At 41.2% G+C, this 18911-nt stretch overlaps 1 protein-coding gene across 1 annotated transcript in view; it reads right to left on the bottom strand.

The window, feature by feature from the left end:
- FMO2 (flavin containing dimethylaniline monoxygenase 2) overlaps positions 1 to 18911 on the bottom strand; it is a 49961-nt gene that overhangs the window by 4013 nt on the left and 27037 nt on the right. The window contains exons 6-8 of the mRNA XM_055419653.2: positions 6173 to 6372; positions 4431 to 4783; positions 882 to 954 (exon numbers count right to left, since the gene is read on the bottom strand). Coding sequence (XP_055275628.2) covers positions 882 to 954; positions 4431 to 4783; positions 6173 to 6372 — 626 coding nt within the window. The remainder of the gene's footprint in view (positions 1 to 881; positions 955 to 4430; positions 4784 to 6172; positions 6373 to 18911) is intronic.

Here is an 18911-nt window from a genome sequence, read left to right on the forward strand (position 1 = left end):
GTTAGTTTATTTCATCAGGAGACCCACACTTCAGATTGAGAGTAGGATATAAAATAAATAAGTCTGAATTCATGGAAATTCTACGAATGTGATGGGGTTTATAGCCATTATTATTATTTGGTATTTAGCAAGCAGCTACAAATCTTCTGGCAAGTAAAACTAGTCAGGATTGTTGCAAAGATACATCAGATTACAGAGGAAAGTGTAGCTCAGTGTCTTGCACAGAAGAGATGCTTAACATTTTTTTGTTAAATTATTAAAGTGTCTGGTACTCTGGCTGGCATATAATAGATGAATTAGAATTTGAAAGTGAGATAATCCCTACATGTGATGTAAGGCCCCCGAGTAAACCTTCCAATGTACTTGATCACTTATGGAACTTTGTGGATTCCTTATGGAATGGATTCTTACGGATCCTTAAGATCACTTATGGATTCTATTGTGTCACAAAGTATAAATCCTTGACCTTCATTCCATACCAACTCCTTTCTAATTTGCTTTGATGGGAGTTCCCCCAGCTAACTTCCCAGAGATACTCAGGCTACTGTCACCACGATTGCCCCATCCCATTTCCTCTTTACCACAGAGTGTGAGAAGATATAGAATCTAACACAGGCATCATACAAAACAAATAAAAATATGTCAAGGAAAAGTGTTCTCATTTGGTGAAATGACTATTTTTAAGTGGTTGAATCTTAAACTAGCATATGTAAGAATCACCTTGGAAGAACAAAAAAATACGAATTTCCAGTCTCATCCAGAGATTTCGATTCAATTGGTCTGGGTTATGTCCCAGGAATCTGCATTTTAAGCAGCAGCTAGGTGATTCTTGTGGGTCATTCAATAGTGTTCTATGTAAAGAATTAAAAAAAAATTCTTACAATTCAATTCTTTTTTTATTCCTCTTGATAATGTCTTCCATCATAGTTCTCTCTGAAGGCAAGGTGCATAAGCCTAGAAAATAAAAGGTTGGTTGAGTGGTTGGTTTGAATCAGTATCATTGCTTTATCTAGTAATTGATTTTTACATGTAAATTTTGGCCACTGAGCCATGTTAAACCAGTCAGTGAGGCTGTGCTTTTGAACTCCAGGGTGTGCACTCACATTGAGTTCTGTGTGATGTTGCCCAGGATTCACAAGACTACGCCATGGACTCTGAAGTGGGGTGGTCGTGGTAAGAGAGGAAGCTGGAGAGGGAAAGTGGGCCTAAGAAGCCAGGGAGCTGTGCCAGGTGGCTTGAGCTCCATTCTGAAGGTGGTGGGAAGCTGTGGGAAGTGACCTGATCAGATTTGCCTTTTGGAAAGATTCTCCTAGGTGTTGATTTTGGAAAATGGGTTCCAGGGAGGTGAGTTTAAAGGCAGCAAGACCAGTTAAGAGGCTGTGAAGTAAACCAGGTGAGGGAGATAGTGGCACAAGCTAGGGTAGGGCAGTGGGGATGGAGAAAGATTGATGTGAGCTATCATTGTGTGCTTGGGAGTCCATCTGTGTCACAAGTGTCCCTGGAGCTTCAGACATGCTGAAAAATGGTCAGTTTCTCTGGCAGGCTACAGTCCATGGGGTTGCATAGAATTGGACATGACTGAGCAACTAACACTTTCACTTTTTTTGGCTCCCTAGGGGCTCAGACAGTAAAGAATTTGCCTGCAGTGTGGGAGACCCAGGTTTGATCCATGGGTCAGGAATATCCCTTGGATAAGGGAATGACTCTCCGCTCCAGTATTCTTGCCTGGAGAATTCCATGCACAGAGGAACCTGGTGGCTATAGTCCACGGGGTTGCAAAGAGTCGGACATGACTGAAGAACTAAAACTCCCTGGAAACGGCTAGTCATCAGACATCTCAGATTCAGTGAGTCCAAAATTGAGCTTATCACTGAAGTCCTCCTGCTCAGGCTTGCATACTCTTCCACACGCCTCCCCTCATCCCAGCATTGCTCTCAATCCAGTTTCCACTGCCTGAGAGCTGCAAGTCACCTGTGATTCTGCTCTCTTCCTCTAATTTTTCTTCTTGGAGCTGATCATTATGTCCTGCTGGTTTTATCCTTAACTATTTCTCTTCTCCACGTTGTCTCTTTGCCTGGCTGAGGTTGTATCATGTTTTAGTATAGATGATTACATAGCCTTCTCACTGGTCTCAGAGACTCTTTTCGCCTTTCAAATCTTTCACACTAATGCTGAAATAATCTACCAAAAATGTAAATCTGATAATGTCTGGTCTTTGCTTAGAATCTTTCATTGGGTCCTCTGGCAGAAGAGCTTTCTTAAGTGGAGACTCTAGGTCCTCAGGCTAGACTTAATCAGGGTTCCCAAGGGTCCACTGGATGGTTTTGGGTCTACCAGCTAAATTTGGGAAGGGGTTTCAGGTGGCTCAGCAGCAAAGAATTTGCCCGCAATGCAGGAGACGCAGGTTCAATCCCTGGATTGGAAAGATCTTTTGGAGAAGGAAATGGCAACCCACTCCAGTATTCTTGTCTGGGAAATCCCATGGACAGAGAAGCCTGGCAGGGTACAGTCTATAGAGTCACAAAAGAGTTGAACATGACTAGAGAATAAACATCAACAAGAATTTAGGAAAGAGCTGATCTATATATAATATTCAACTTGTTCAGTTCAGTTCAGTCACTCAATCGTGACCGACTCTTTGAGACCCCATGAATCACAGCACGCCAGCCCTCCCTGTCCATCACCAACTCCTGGAGTTCACTCAAACTCATGTCCATCGAGTCGGTGATGCCATCCATCCATCTCATTCTCTGTCATCCCCTTCTCCTCCCGCCCCCAATCCCTCCCAGTATCAGAGTCTTTTCCAGTGATTCAACTCGTCCCATGAGGTGGCCAAAGTATTGGAGTTTCAGCTTTAGCATCAGTCCTTCCAATGAACACCCAGGACTGATCTCCTTTAGAATGGACTGGTCGGATCTCCTAGCAGTCCAAGGTACTCTCAAGAGTCTTCTCCAGCACCACCGTTCAAAAGCATCAATTCTTTGGCGCTCAGCTTTCTTCACAGTCCAACTCTCACATCCATACATGACCATATGAAAATCATAGCCTTGACTAGATGGACCTTGGTTGGCAAAGTAATGTCTCTGCTTTTTAATATACTATCTAGGTTGGTCATAACTTTCCTTCCAAGGAATAAGCGTCTTTTAATTTCATGGCTGCAATCAGCATCTTCAGTGATTTTGGTGTGCCTTAAAAGGTTCCTCTGTTCTGGTCCCTTGCTCTCTAAGAAGAATCTTTCACCCCTCTGTGCCTCACACCCCATGTTCTAGGAATATCGGATAGCATGTAAATCTCCATCTATATCACATCTCTGTGCTCTCACTCAAGGGTTCCTTTTTCTGCACCTGGGAAACCCAGCTATCTAGGAGTCTTCCTTGACCACATGCCCTTCCTCAACCCCACTCTGCTGTTGCTCAGCACCCTTTCTCCTCTTTCTACACACTCCATGCATTCCTCTGACAAAGCATTTGTCTTACTATCTTGAAATGATCCATTTAAATTTGTCTCTGTGCCACCAAGTTCCAGCACAGGGCTGAATTTTCAATAAATTTTTGTTTAGCTGAATTGAACCCTGGGATCAGGGAGATAGTAACAGTCTTCTGAGAAGTGCAAAGTGCTACACAATGCTCAGAGAGAAATATTTCAATAATTTTATAGCTTTGTAGGGATCTGTGAGGTTGAGGTGATTAGATATTAAGAGTTAATTTGGAGTTAAGTATGGAGTAGGCCCTAGGTCTCTTGATTTGCACATATCCCGAGGAATTTATAAACATTTTATAGGCAAAGCTTGGAGTCACATATGTCTTCCTTCTTCACTGTTCTCTCATCAGTCCAACAAAAAGTAATATGTACTTGGACTGCAAGGAGATCCAACCAGTCCATTCTAAAGGAGATTGGTCCTGGGTTTTCATTGGAAGGACTGATGCTAAAGCTGAAACTCCAATACTTTGGCCACCTCATGTGACGAGTTGACTCATTGGAAAAGACTCTGATGCTGGGAGGGATTGGGGGCAGAAGGAGAAGGGGACGACAGAGAATGAGATGGCTGGATGGCATCGCTGACTTGATGGACATAGTCTGAGTAAACTCCAGGAGTTGGTGATGCACAGGGAGGCCTGGCGTGCTGTGATTCATGGGGTCGCAAAGAGTCGGACACGACTGAGCAACTGAACTGAACTGAACACTATGCCAATTGAAATTCTCTGAATTTTCTAATATTTTAAAGGAATGATTATGGCTATTTATTCTTGTATCCAAGTATTGGTTATTTGTTGAATTCTCTGCTAATTTTTAGGATGCCAGTTTTGTGAGAGCAGCCAAGGTTGGAAACCTTCTTTTTGGCAACCTCCTTTTATAAACTTGTTTTTGAGCAAAGTCTACCAAGTGTGAAACCCTCAGCCATTCACCTGCCTGCTCACTCACTCACTTACCTTTGAAAACTCTGGTTGCCCAACGAGCTTGAAGTTCAGCAGCTGGGAAAATGGAACCTAGGGGCTGGATGAGACCAATGCATGCAAGAGTTGACTTCTCCAGTTGAGGAGGGAACATGAATTTGTACAGCGAGACCATATTATTCTCTATTTTAACAAGATCTTCAAGGAAGGGAAAAGAGATAGTATATCCTGTTGCAAAGACAATGATGTCAATGTTCTCTTCCACTGTTCCATCTTCAAAGATGGCAGATGTTTCTGTGAGCTCTTTCACTGTTGATTTCACCTTGATGGCTCCATAGAGTATACGACTTGGAAGGTCATCATTTACGACAGGCTCTTTAACAAGGTTTCTGAAACACGCAGAAGAAAACACTCAGAAAGGAGTATTTAATGAGGAGTTTTGAACTCTGTTAGTATTTTATGGGGTTGGCTCTGAGAATAAAGTGGTTTCTCAAGTATCTGTAAAACTTTCTAACTTGACTAGTTGGCCTACCCCAAGCTTTACTCTCAGACTTTATTCTCATGTCACATGAGACTTCACTCACATGTCACATATCTCTTCCTTCAACAAATAAGGAAAACATGCCTGTAAGTGATGTGGGCAAAACACATTGCAAAAAAAGAGACATCCTAAGCGTTTAGACAAAATGCCAACGCCTATGATCAACTCCTGAGTACTCCAGTTGTCATTATCCTGCTGATATTTCCACTGTTGCTTTATGTTATCTACCTTTAATTATCTTGCTGTTTCATTTAATCTCTATCTGATCATAAGGAAGAAAAATTTACTAAATTCCCATCAGTTTTGAAGTTTATTAAGAGATTGCTAAGTCACTTCAGTCGTGTCCGACTCTGTGTGACCCCATAGAAGGAAGCCCACCAGGATCCCCCATCCCTGGGATTCTCCAGGCAAGAACACTGGAGTGGGTTGCCATTTCCTTCTCCTATTAAGAGATTAGTGTGAAAATTAATGCACAGAATTAAGTTTGGGGATATCTCTTGATCTCAAATATCCACGGATAGCATGACAGCATGAATAGTGGAGCAAAGTGTGGTTATATGTCTGGAATTTCCTTTTATTTTTAGATTGGAGAACCACTTAAAAAAAAAAACAAAATGGCTGCATGGCATAGGTATCAGATCTCAGAATATAGCAGCCACATTGCATTTGTTGAAAGACTGCAAAGCTCTCCTGTTCTTTTTTTTGAAGGGAGGAGGAGGGAAGGAGCCTGTTATACTTTGCTAAGTCTACACCATAAGAGTTCTTCCCATGGCTAGCTTTCGAGAACATATTCATTGCCTGTTAATCTCCAAGTTATACATCACCGATCTTATGAACACAAGCAAACAATATGGATGTTTATTTTTCTTTATTTGATAACAGGCTCCTGTAGAATTTGGATCAGTTTTCCCACCCCACCCTCTGAAAGGAAGATCACAATCTCTTAAAACAGCCTTTTCCATTGTTGGATAGCTTTGGGTATTAGGAAGTCCTCCCCCAATCCTGGTTCTACTCTCTGGAGCAATTCATAATATTTATACTTCATCTTCTCAAATATTTACTTTTTAAAAGGCATACGGAATGAATCTGGGATTCAAAATCTAGCAGCTATATGATACCCATATTGTTAGGTTGTAGTTTGAACTACTATGTTAGCAATCTGGCTCTTTTCAAAAAGAAACCCTTCTGACAACCCTGATTATCAATGAGTATACCACAAAAAGGGAAAATACTCTACCTGTTTTTAGGGATAAGGCCATAATTTTCATGGTTGAACCAGTGATTCATCCCTTTCCCCATCATCCATCTTACAACTGTTCGTGGCACGACTTTTCGGAGCATGATTTTAAAGCGGGTGTGGAACACCACGTCCCAGGGATAGCCATCTTCAGACATACGACTCATGACCCAGGAACCATGTCTGGTGCTGATAAACACCTGGTGAGCAAAAAAGGAATGCAGTTCACTTTAAGGCATCATCTTTTTTTGGAAGAACCCACTGTGTAGATAATATATCACATGTATGGCCCCAGAACTGGCTGAAATGCTTTGTCTTAAGGATGATTGACTTAAAAGTGAAGGATCTTCTAGTTTTCACTGCTCTGGTCAGCTTTATTGTACAAGTGGTGCCCAGGGATATTTACGCTGATAGAGGAAGACTACCGTAGTCTTGAGAACTTCATGGAGACCTGAGAAAATCTTTGGGCTAAATCAGCCATAAAACCCACAAATCTATGTTTGCATTGTGGCTCAATACTTCTTCCCTCCTCTCACTTTTTCTATCCAACCCAAGTTGTTTTTATAGCAAAGGTATACAATTATAATCCAAGGAAATGTATGATTGCAGCCTAAAAGTCAGATTTTTAACTTTGAATTTATTTAAAAACTCAGAGTTTAAAAAGCTAACCTTTACTATTCATAGATATTACTTTATATGGAAGTTAATATAGGAGGTAATCAGTTATATAGAAGAGAGTGAAAAGTTTGGCTTGAAGCTCAACATTCAGAAAACAAAGATCCTGGCATCTGGTCCCATCACTTCATGGGAAATAGATGGGGAAACAGTGGAAACAGTGTCAAACTTTATTTTTGGGGGCTCCAAAATCACTGCGGATGCTGATTGCAGCCAGGAAATTAAAAGACGCTTACTCCTTGGAAGGAAAGTTATGACCAATCTAGATAGCATATTAAAAAGCAGAGACATTACTTTGCCAACAAAGGTCTGTCTAGTCAAGGCTATGGTTTTTCCCGTGGTCATGTATGGATGTGAGAGTTGGACTGTGAAGAAAGCTGATTGCCGAAGAATTGATGCTTTTGAACTGTGGTGCTGGAGAAGACTCTTGAGAGTCCCTTGGACTGCAAGGAGATCCAACCAGTCCATTCTAAAGGAGATCAGTCCTGGGTGCTCATTGGAAGGACTGATGCTAAAGCTGAAACTCCAATACTTTTGCCACCTGATGCGATGAGTTGACTCACTGGAAAAGAGTCTGATGCTGGGAAGAATTGGGGGTGGGAGGAGACGGGGACAACAGAGAATGAGATGGCTGGATGGCATCACCAACTCAATGGACATGAGTTTGAGTGAACTCCGGGAGTTGGTGATGGACAGGGGACGCTGTGATTCATGGGGACGCAAAGAGTCGGACACGTCTGAGCGACTGAACTGAACTGAACTGAACTGAATCAGTTATACTAATATATATACATATATTTATTCTTTTTCAGATTCTTTTCCCATATAGATTTTTAGAGAGTACTGAGTATATTTCCCTGTGCTATACAGTAGTTCCTTGTTGAGTATATATTTTCAGTTCAGTTCAGTTCAGTCGCTCAGTCGTGTCCGACTCTCCGCGACCCCATGAATCACAGCACGCCAGGCCTCCCTGTCCATCACCAACTCCCGGAGTACACTCAAACTCATGTCCACAGAGTCGGTGATGCCATCCAGCCATCTCATTCTCTGTCGTCCCCTTCTCCTCCCGCCCCCAACCTTTCCCAGCATCAGAGTCTTTTCCAGTGAGTCAACTCATCGCATGAGGTGGCCAAAGTATTGTAGTTTCAGCTTTAGCATCAGTCCTTCCAATGAACATCCAGGATTGATCTCCTTTAGAATGGACTGGTTGGATCTCCTTGCAGTATAAGGGACTCTCAAGAGTCTTCTCCAACACCACAGTTCAAAAGCATCAATTCTTCTGCAATCAGCTTTCTTCACAGTCCAACTCTCACATCCATACATGACCACGGGAAAAACCATTGCCTTGACTAGACGAACCTTGGTTGGCAAAGTAATGTCTCTGCTTTTTAATATACTATCAAGGTTGGTCATAACTTTCCTTCCAAGGAGCAAGCATCTTTTAATTTCCTGGAGCCCAAAAAAATAAAGTCTGACACTGTTTCCACTGTTTTTCCATCTATTTCCCATGAAGTGATGGGACCAGATGCCATGATCTTTGTTTTCTGAATGTTGAACTTCAAGCCAACATTTTCACTCTCCTCTTTCGCTTTCATCAAGAGGCTTTTGAGTTCCTCTTCACTTTCTGCCATAAGGGTAGTGTCATCTGCATATCTGAGGTTATTGATATTTCTCCCAGCAATCTTGATTCCAGCTTGTGCTTCTTCCAGCCCAGCGTTCCTCATGATGTACTCTGCATATAAGTTAAATAAGCAAGGTGACAATATACAACCTTGACGTACTCCTTTTCCTATTTGGAACAGTCTGTTGTTCCATGTCCAGTTCTAACTGTTGCTTCCTGACCTGCATACAGGTTTCTCAAGAGGCAGGTCAGGTGGTCTTGGATTCCCGTCTCTTTCAGAATGTTCCACAGTTTATTGTGATCCACACAGTCAAAGGCTTTGGCATAGTCAATGAAGCAGAAATAGATGTTTTTCTGGAACTCTCTTGCTTTCTCCATGATCCAGGGGATTTTGGCAATTTGATCTCTGGTGCCTCTGTCTTTTCTAAAACCTGCTTGAACATCTGGGAGTTCACGGTTTACATACTGCTGAAGCCTGGCTTGGAGAATTTTGAGCATGACTTTACTAGCGTGTGAGATGAGTGCAATTGTGCGGTAGTTTGAGCATTCTTTGGCATTGCCTTTCTTTGGGATTGGAATGAAGACTGACCTTTTCCAGTCCTGTGGCCACTGCTGAGTTTTCCAAATCTGCTGGCATATTGAGTGCAGCACTTTCACAGCATCATCTTTCAAGACTTGAAATAGCTCAACTGGAATTCCATCACCTCCACTAGCTTTGTTCGTAGTGATGCTTTCTAAGGCCCACTTGACTTCACATTCCAAGATGTCTGGCTCTAGGTCAGTGATCACGTTATCGTGACTATCTTGGTCATGAAGATCTTTTTTGTGCAGTTCTTCTGTGTATTCCTGCCACCTCTTCTTACAGTAATCCAGGCCTATGCCCCAACCAGTAATGCTGAAGAAGCCGAAGTTAATTGGTTCTATGAAGACCTACAAGACCTTTTAGAACTAACACCCAAAAAAGATGTCCTTTTCATTATAAGGGACTGGAATGCAAAAGTAGGAAGTCAAGAAACACCTGGAAAAACTGGCAAATTTGGCCTTGGAGCACGTAATGAAGCAGGGCAAAGGCTAATGGAGTTTTGTCAAGAGAATGCACTGGTCATAGCAAACACCCTCTTCCAACAACACAAGAGAAGACTCTACACATGGACATCACCAGATGGACAACACCGAAATCAGATTGATTATATTCTTTGCAACCAAAGATGGAGAAGCTGTATACAGTTAGCGAAAACAAGACCAGGAGCTGACTGTGGCTCAGATCATGAACTCCTTATTGCGAAATTCAGACTTAAATTGAAGAAAGTAGGGAAAACCACTAGACCATTCAGATATGACCTCAATCAAATCCCTTATGATTATACAGTGGAAGTGAGAAATAGATTTAAGGGACTAGATCTGATTGATAGAGTGCCTGATGAAACGGAGGTTCGTGACATTGTACAGGAGACAGGGACCAAGACCATCCCCATGGAAAAGAAATGCAAAAGAGCGAAATGGCTGTCTGAGGAGGCCTTATAAATAGCTGTGAAAAGAAGAGAGGCGAAAAGCAAAGGAGAAAAGGAAAGATATAAGCATCTGAATGCAGAGTTCCAAAGAATAGCAAGGAGAGATAAGAAAGCCTTCCTCAGTGATCAATGCAAAGAAATAGAGAAAAACAACAGAATAGGAAAAACAACAGACCTCTTCATGAAAATTAGAGATTCCAAGGGAACATTTCATGCAAAGATGGGCTCGATAAAGGACAGAAATGGTATGGATTATATATTTTACACATGGGCTTTTATGTTATACCCAGTAGTGTTTTTGTGTATATGTCAGATGTATTCTTTACCTTGTATACTCATATTTCCCTAGTTTTCAAGATGTACATTTAAATCTATTTTCAAATGTGTATTTTACCTTGTTTACTGTTACTTCTCCATTGACCAAATGTATATTTGATTTGCTTTTTAAAATTTTGCGTGTCAGTACTTATACATGCCAGAACTCTGTGAGTTCTATTGTACAAGGACTTTATATTTCCTTGTAAGGAACTGACTGACTTAAGAGTTGAAGATTGTGAATTCTAGATCGAGGACTCTGGATTCAGACTACCTGGGTTTGACTCCCAGCCTCACTACATACAAGCTGTGTCACCTTGAGTGAGTTACTTCAACCTCTCTGTGTCTCTGTTTCTATCTCCATAAAATAGAGATAGTAGCAGTACCTGCTTCATAGAATTATTGTACCCATTAAAGGAGATGATACATGTAAAGGACTGAAATTGTTGCTTGGCCAATGATAGGTGTTGTTAGCTATTATTATTTTGTAAATTTAAGCTGGAGGAGTTTCATGTAGTGCCACGTATCTGCAGTAAGCCAGAATTTGGAGACAAATTTTTCTGGGTCTCAACTCCTTAACTTGTGAAGTAGTGAGAGAAGGAACAAGATGGCGGAGGAATAGGACGGTGAGACCACTCTCTCCTCCACAAATTCATCAAAAGAACATTTGAACGCGGAGTAAAGTCCACAAAACAACTTCTGAATGCTGGCAGAGGATGTCAGGCACCCAGAAAAGCAGCCCATTTTCTTCTAAAGGAGGTAGGAAAAAACATAAAAGATAAAAAGCGAGACAAAAGAAGTAAGGACGGAGCTCCGTCCCAGGAAGGGAGGCTTTAAAAAGAGAGAAGTTTCCAAACACCAGGAAACACTCTCACTGGCGAATCTGTGGTGAGCCTTGGAAGATCAGAGGGTCACATAACCCTCTTTTTTTTTAAGATTTTTTTAAAACCCACAGACTACCCGCCAAACGGTAACTCCCAGCGGAGAAGCAGTGCAGATGCCTGCATACGCCATTAGCAAGCGGGGGCTGGGCAGGAAGGAGCCGGCTGAACTGCTTAGAGAGAGGACTGGGCTTGAATGCTGCGAGAACAATTTGAGAGAACTGGGGAGAGCAAAGCAGACTGTGGGATAGCTTCCCCACGAAAAGGCGGAAAGCTCTAACCTAAGACTCGGCCAGCCCCGCTCACAGAATAAAGGACTGAGCAGAGCGAGCCGGCTGCAGTCGGCCCATAACCCATCCCCCGCCGAGACAGGCAGGGAGCGCAGCCAGAGCCGGAGCGGGCAACCGCGGCCCCAGAAAGGCATCTGATACAAACTGCAGACAGGCTTGTTGCTAATCAGGACTTCTTGGGCTCGGGCCGGTCGATATCCCCCTGAGAAGGTGCGCCAGTTGTACACCCAGAAAACTGAGTGGCGGGGACTGGGGAGGCGATAAGTCGCAGAGACAGCGCTCACCAAACACCTGGTCCCCTGAACTGCTCGGACCAGGGAAGGCACAAAACGCAGGCCCAACCAAGTCTGCGCCTTTATGGAGTACCTGAGAACCTGAACTTGAGCCGCTCAGACCTGGGAAGTGCATACAACCCGGCGCCGGCCTCGGACAGTTCCCGGCAGAGCAACCTTAGAGCCTGTGCAGTGTAGACTGGGACAGCATACGTGCTGTGAGCGGGAGCAAACCCAGTGTGGCCGAGATGCTGCGAGCACTCCCCACAGACGCCAGAGATATTCGTCTGCAGCGTTCCTCCCTTCCCAGAACAGGACTGAACAACTGAGCCTTAAAAAGTGTCCACCCACCCCCTAGTATCAGGGAGGAAATTAGACACTGAAGAGACCAGCAAACTGAAGCTAAAACAGAGGGAACCACCTTGGAAATGACAGATAGAGACATCTAGAGGCTACTCCAAGAATAAGACCAAAAACCAGAGGCAAGAGGCTTAAGCCCGAATCCTGAGAACACCAGAGAACTCCCGACTCCAGGGAACATTAATCGATAGGAGCTCATCAAACGTCTCCATACCTACACTAAAACCAAGCACCACCCAAGGGTCAACAAGTTCCAGAGCAAGACATACCACGCAAATTCTCCAGTAACACAGGAAACTAGCCCTGAGCTTCAATATACAGGCTGCCCAAAGTCACTCCAAACCCACTGACATCTCATAACTCATTACTGGACACTTCATTGCACTCCAGAGAGAAGAAATCCAGCTCCACCCACCAGAACACCGACACAAGCTTCCGTAACCAGGGAACCTTGACAAGTCACCTGTCCAACCCCACACACAACGAGGGAACTACATAATAAAGAGAACTCCACAAACGGCCAGAAGAGGGAAAGGCCACCCCAAGCAAAGCATTATAAGCAAGATGAAGAGGCAGAGAAATACCCAGCAAGTAAAGGAACAAGATAAATGCCCATCAACACAAACAAAAGAGGAAGATATAGGGAATCTACCTGATAAAGAATTTCGAATTTTGATGGTGAAAATGATTCAAAATCTTGAAAGCAAAATGGAGTTACAGATAAATAACCTGGAGAAAAAGATTGAGAAGATGGAAGAAAGGTTTAATAAGGACTTAGAGGAAATAAAAAAGAGTCAATATACAATGAATAATGCAATAGATGAGATCAGAAACACTCTGGAAGGAACAAACAGTAGAATAACAGAGGCAGAAGACAGGATAAGCGAGTTAGAAGATAGAATTGTAGAAATAAATGAAACAGAGAAGAAAAAAGAAAAACAAATTAAAAGAAATGAGAACAATATTAGAGACCTCTGGAACAATGTTAAACGCTCCAACATTCGAATCATAGGAATCCCAGAAGAAGACAAAAAGGAAGACCATGAAAGAATACTTGAGGAGATAATAGTTGAAAACTTCCCTAAAATAGGGAAAGAAATAATCACCCAAGTCCAAGCAACCCAGAGAGTCCCCAACAGGATAAACCCAAGGCGAAATACTCCAAGACACATATTAATCAAATTAACAAAGATCAAACACAAAGAACAAATATTAAAAGCAGCAAGAGAAAAACAGCAAATAACACACAAGGGGATTCCCATAAGGATAAGAGCCGATCTTTCAACAGAAACTCTTCAGGCCAGGAGGGAATGGCAAGACATACTTAAAGTGATGAAAGAAAAATAACCTACAGCCCAGACTACTGTACCCAGCAAGGATCTCATTCAAATATGAAGGAGAAATAAAAAGCTTTACAGACAAGCAAAAGCTGAGAGAATTAAGCATTACCAAACCAGCTCTCCAACAAATGCTAAAGGATCTTTTCTAGACAGGAAACACAGAAAGGGTGTATAAACTTGAACCCAAAGCAATAAAGAAAATGGCTACGGGATCGTACTTATCAATAATTACCTTAAACGTAAATGGGTTAAATGCCCCAACCAAAAGACAAAGGCTGGCTGAATGGATACAAAAACAAGACCCCCATATATGTTGTCTGCAAGAGACCCACCTCAAAACGAGGGACACACACAGACTGAAAGTGAAGGGCTGGAAAAAGATATTCCATGCAAATAGAGACCAAAAGAAAGCAGGAGTAGCAATACTCATATCAGATAAAATAGACTTTAAAACAAAGGCTGTGAAAAGAGACAAAGAAGGAAACTACATAATGATCATAGGATCAATCCAAGAAGAAGATATAACAATTGTAAATATTTATGCACCCAACATAGGAGCACCGCAATATGTAAGACAATTACTATCAAGTATGAAAGGGGAAATTAACAATAATGCAATAATATTGGGAGATTTTAATACCCCAGTTACATCTATGGATAGATCAACTAAACAGAAAATTAACAAGGAAACACAAACTTTAATAGATACAATAGACCAGTTAGACCTAATAGATATCTATAGGACATTTCACCCCAAAACAATGAATTTCACCTTTTTCTCAAGCACACATGGAACCTTTTCCAGGATAGATCACATCCTGGGCCATAAATCTAGCCTTGGTAAATTCAAAAAAGTTGAAATCATTCCATGCATCTTTTCTGACCACAATGCAGTAAGATTAGATCTCAATTATAAGAGAAAAACTATTAAAAATGCCAACATATGGAGGCTGAACAACACACTGCTGAATAATGAACAAATCATAGAAGAAATCAAAAGAGAAATCAAAATATGCATAGAAATGAGTGAAAATGAAAACACAACAACCCAAAACCTCTGGGACACTGTAAAAGCAGTGCTAAGGGGGAAGTTCATAGCAATACAGGCACACATCAAGAAACAAGAAAAAAGTCAACTCAGTAACCTAACTCTACATCTAAAGCAACTAGAAAAGGAAGAAATGAAGAACCCCAGGGTCAGTAGAAGGAAAGAAAGTGTAAAAATTAGGGCAGAGATAAATGCAAAAGAAACAAAAGAGACCATAGCAAAAATCAACAAAGCCAAAAGCTGGTTCTTTGAGAAGATAAATAAAATTGACAAACCGCTAGCCAGACTTATCAAGAAACAAAGGGAGAAGAACCAAATCAATAAAATTAGAAATGAAAATGGAGAGATCACAACTGACAACACAGAAATACAAAGGATTATTAGAGAATACTATCAGCAATTATATGGCAATAAAATGAATAACCTGGAAGAAATGGACAAATTCCTAGAAAAGTACAACTTTCCAAAACTGAACCAGGAAGAAATAGAAAATCTGAACAGACCCATCACAAGCATGGAACTAGAGGCTGTAATCAGGAATCTTCCAGCAAACAAAAGCTCAGGTCCAGACGGCTTCACAGCCGAATTCTACCAAAAATTTAGAGAAGAGCTAACACCTATTCTACTCAAACTCTTCCAGAAAATTGGTGAGGAGGGGAAACTTCCAAACTCATTCTATGAGGCCACCATCACCCTAATCCCAAAACCTGGTAAAGACCCCACAAAAAAAGAAAACTTCAGGCCAATATCACTGATGAACATAGATGCAAAAATCCTTAACAGAATTCTAGCAATCAGAATCCAACAACATATTAAGAAGATCATACATCATGACCAAGTGGGCTTTACCCCAGGAATGCAAGGATTCTTCAATATCCACAAATCAATCAACGTAATACACCACATTAACAAACTGAAAAATAAAAATCATATGATTATCTCAATAGATGCAGAGAAAGCCTTTGACAAAATTCAACATCCATTTATGATAAAAACCCTCCAGAAAGTGGGAATAGAAGGGACATACCTCAACATAATAAAAGCTATATATGACAAACCCACAGCAAACATTATCCTCAATGGTGAAAAACTGAAAGCATTTCCCCTAAAGTCAGGAACAAGACAAGGGTGCCCACTCTCACCACTACTATTCAGCATAGTTCTGGAAGTTTTGGCCACAGCAGTCAGAGCAGAAAAAGACATAAAAGGAATACAAATTGGAAAAGAAGAAGTAAAACTTTCACTGTTCGCTGATGACATGATCCTCTACACAGAAAACCCTAGAGACTCTACCAGAAAACTACTAGAGCTAATCAATGATTAGAGTAACGTTGCAGGATATAAAATCAACACACAGAAATCCCTTGCATTCCTATACACTAATAATGAGAAAATAGAAAGAGAAATTAAGGAAACTATTCCATTCACTGTTGCAACGAAAAGAATTAAATACTTAGGAATATATCTACCTAAGGAAACAAAAGACTTGTACATAGAAAACTATAAAACACTACTGAAAGCAATCAAAGAGGACACTAATAGATGGAGAAATATACCATGCTCATGGATTGGAAGAATAAATATTGTAAAAATGAGTATACTACCCAAAGTAATTTATACATTCAATGCAATCCCTATCAAGCTACCAATGATATTTTTCACAGAACTAGAACAAATAATCTCACAATTTGTATGAAAATACAAAAAACCTCGAATAGCCAAAGCAATCTTGAGGAAGAAAAATGGAACTGGGGGAATTAACCTGCCGGACTTCAGGCTCTACTACAAAGCCACAGTCATCAACACAGTATGGTACTGGCATAAAGACAGAAATATAGATCAATGGAACAAAATAGAAAGCCCAGAGATAAATCCACGCACCTATGGACACATCATCTTTGACAAAGGAGGCAAGAATATAAAATGGAGAAAAGACAGTCTCTTTAACAAGTGGTGCTGGGAAAACTGGTCAGCCACCTGTAAAAGAATGAAACTAGAACACTTCCTAACACCATACACAAAAATAAACTCAAAATGGATTAGAGAGCTAAATGTAAGACCAGAAACTATAGAACTCCTAGAGGAGAACGTAGGCAAAACACTCTCCGACATAAATCACAGCAGGATCCTCCATGACCCACCTCCCAGAATATTGGAAATAAAAGCAAAAATAAACAAATGGGACCTAATTAAAATCAAAAGCTTCTGCACAGCAAAGGAAACTATAAGCAAGGTGAAAAGACAGCCTTCAGAATGGGAGAAAATAATAGCAAATGAAGCAACTGATAAAGGATTAATCTCCAAAATATACAAGCAGCTCCTGCAGCTCAATTCCAGAGAAATAAATGACCCAATCAAAAAATGGGCCAAAGAACTAAACAGACATTTCTCCAAAGAAGACATAAAGATGGCTAACAAACACATGAAAAAATGCTCAACATCCCTCATAATCAGAGAGATGCAAATCAAAACCACAATGAGATACCATTTCACACCAGTCAGAATGGCTGCTATCCAAAAATCCACATGCAATAAATGCTGGAGAGGATGTGGAGAGAAAGGAACCCTCTTACACTGTTGGTGGGAATGCAAACTAGTACAGTCACTATGGAGAACAGTGTGGAGATTCCTCAAAAAACTGGAAATAGAACTGCCATATGATCCAGCAATTGCACTCCTGGGCATACACACCAAGGAAACCAGAATTGAAAGAGACACGTGTACTCCAATGTTCATTGCAGCACTGTTTATAATAGCCAGGACATGGAAGCAACCTAGATGTCCATCTGCAGACGAATGGATAAGAAAGCTTTGGTACATGTACACAATGGAGTATTATTCAGCCATTAAAAAGAATACATTTGAATCAGTTCTAATGAGGTGGATGAAACTGGAGCCTATTATACAGAGTGAAGTAAGCCAGAAAGAAAAACACCAATACAGCATACTAACGCATATATATGGAATTTAGAAAGATGCAAATGATAACCCTGTATACGAGACAGCGAAAGAGACACAGATGTATAGATCAGTCTTTGGGACTCTGTGGGAGAGGGTGAGGGTGGGATGATTTGGGAGAATGGCATTGAAACACGTATGTTGTCATATGTGAAATGAATCACTAGTTCAGGGTCAATGCATGTTATAGGATGCTCGGGGCTGGCATGCGGGGATGACCCAGAGGGAGGATAAAGGGAGGAAGGAGGTGGGAGGGGGGTTCAGGAGGGGGAACTTATGTAAACCCGGGGCGAATTCATGTCAATGTATGGCAAAACCAACCAATATAATATTGTAAAATAATTTGCCTCCAGTAAAAAATAAATTAATTACAAAAAAAAAAAAACAACTTGTGAAGTAGCACTGATATAAAATGGTGTTGAATTGTTGGTCTGTGTGTAGTAATATACTTAACATCCTGACTGTTTCTGCTGCTATCCTTTTGTTGGCTTGGCAATACTTTGGCTAGGCATTAGGTACTTAAATATTTCTATGAAGTCTTTTTCCATTACTTATTGTCTGCCCTTCTTCTTTAGGGCTTCCATGGTGGCTCAGTTGGCAAAGAATCTGCCTGTAATATAGGAGACTTGGGTTTGACCCCTGGATTGGGAAGATCCATTGGAGAAGAGAATGGCTACCCACTTCAGTATTCTTGCCCAGAGAATTCCATGGATAGAGGAGCCTGGTAGGATATAGTCCATGGGGTCTCAAAGAGTTGGACATGACTGAGCGACTAACACACTTAGGATCAATGCATGTTCACACTGGAAGCTCTGCCTATTTTATTTCCTCTCTTTCTCTGCCATCATACCTGCAGCAGGGGAGTCGAATCTGGTTAGCTCCAGTAGCTGTAGCAGTGTGATATGTCTGAGGATTTAGGATCAGGCTACTTTGCCTGAGATGCATACTTCAGGCAAAGGACCAGAGATTTGGGCTTTGGTGGGCAAGTGTGTGGATGACTCAGCACCATCACACAGTATTTTGAATGGGTGGTTGGACTGTGGTACAAAAACTCATATAATTATGAACATGAACTTCCTTTAACAGAAGCAGGGCACACTCAGGACTAAGGTGAGTTTAGACTGTAATTTTAAGCTTTGCAGGTGCACCTGGTTCTAACTCTTACCTACATAGCTCCTAGAAAATTTCTCATAAGTCTTGTCAAAGAAGGATTGAGAGTGCATTACTCTGTGTAAGCTATTTTATCATAATGATCAATTATGTTATTAATCTAATAAATGTTGGCAAGACACTGTTTAAAGATTAATGAGCTGGAAGGCACATGAATACAGCCAAGGTGCTTACTTAATATTGAATCTAGCATGATAGATAGGCTTTTACATGGCTAAGCCCATATGAGGAAATAGACTCTTGCAATCTAGGATCTTTGGATCAACTGTTGAAAGTCTAAATCACTGACCTGCAACAT

The sequence above is a fragment of the Moschus berezovskii genome, chromosome 17 (genome assembly GCF_049115385.1).
Source record: "Moschus berezovskii isolate FMDL1 chromosome 17, NW_MosBer_1.0, whole genome shotgun sequence".
NCBI classification, from domain to species: Eukaryota; Metazoa; Chordata; class Mammalia; order Artiodactyla; family Moschidae; genus Moschus; species Moschus berezovskii.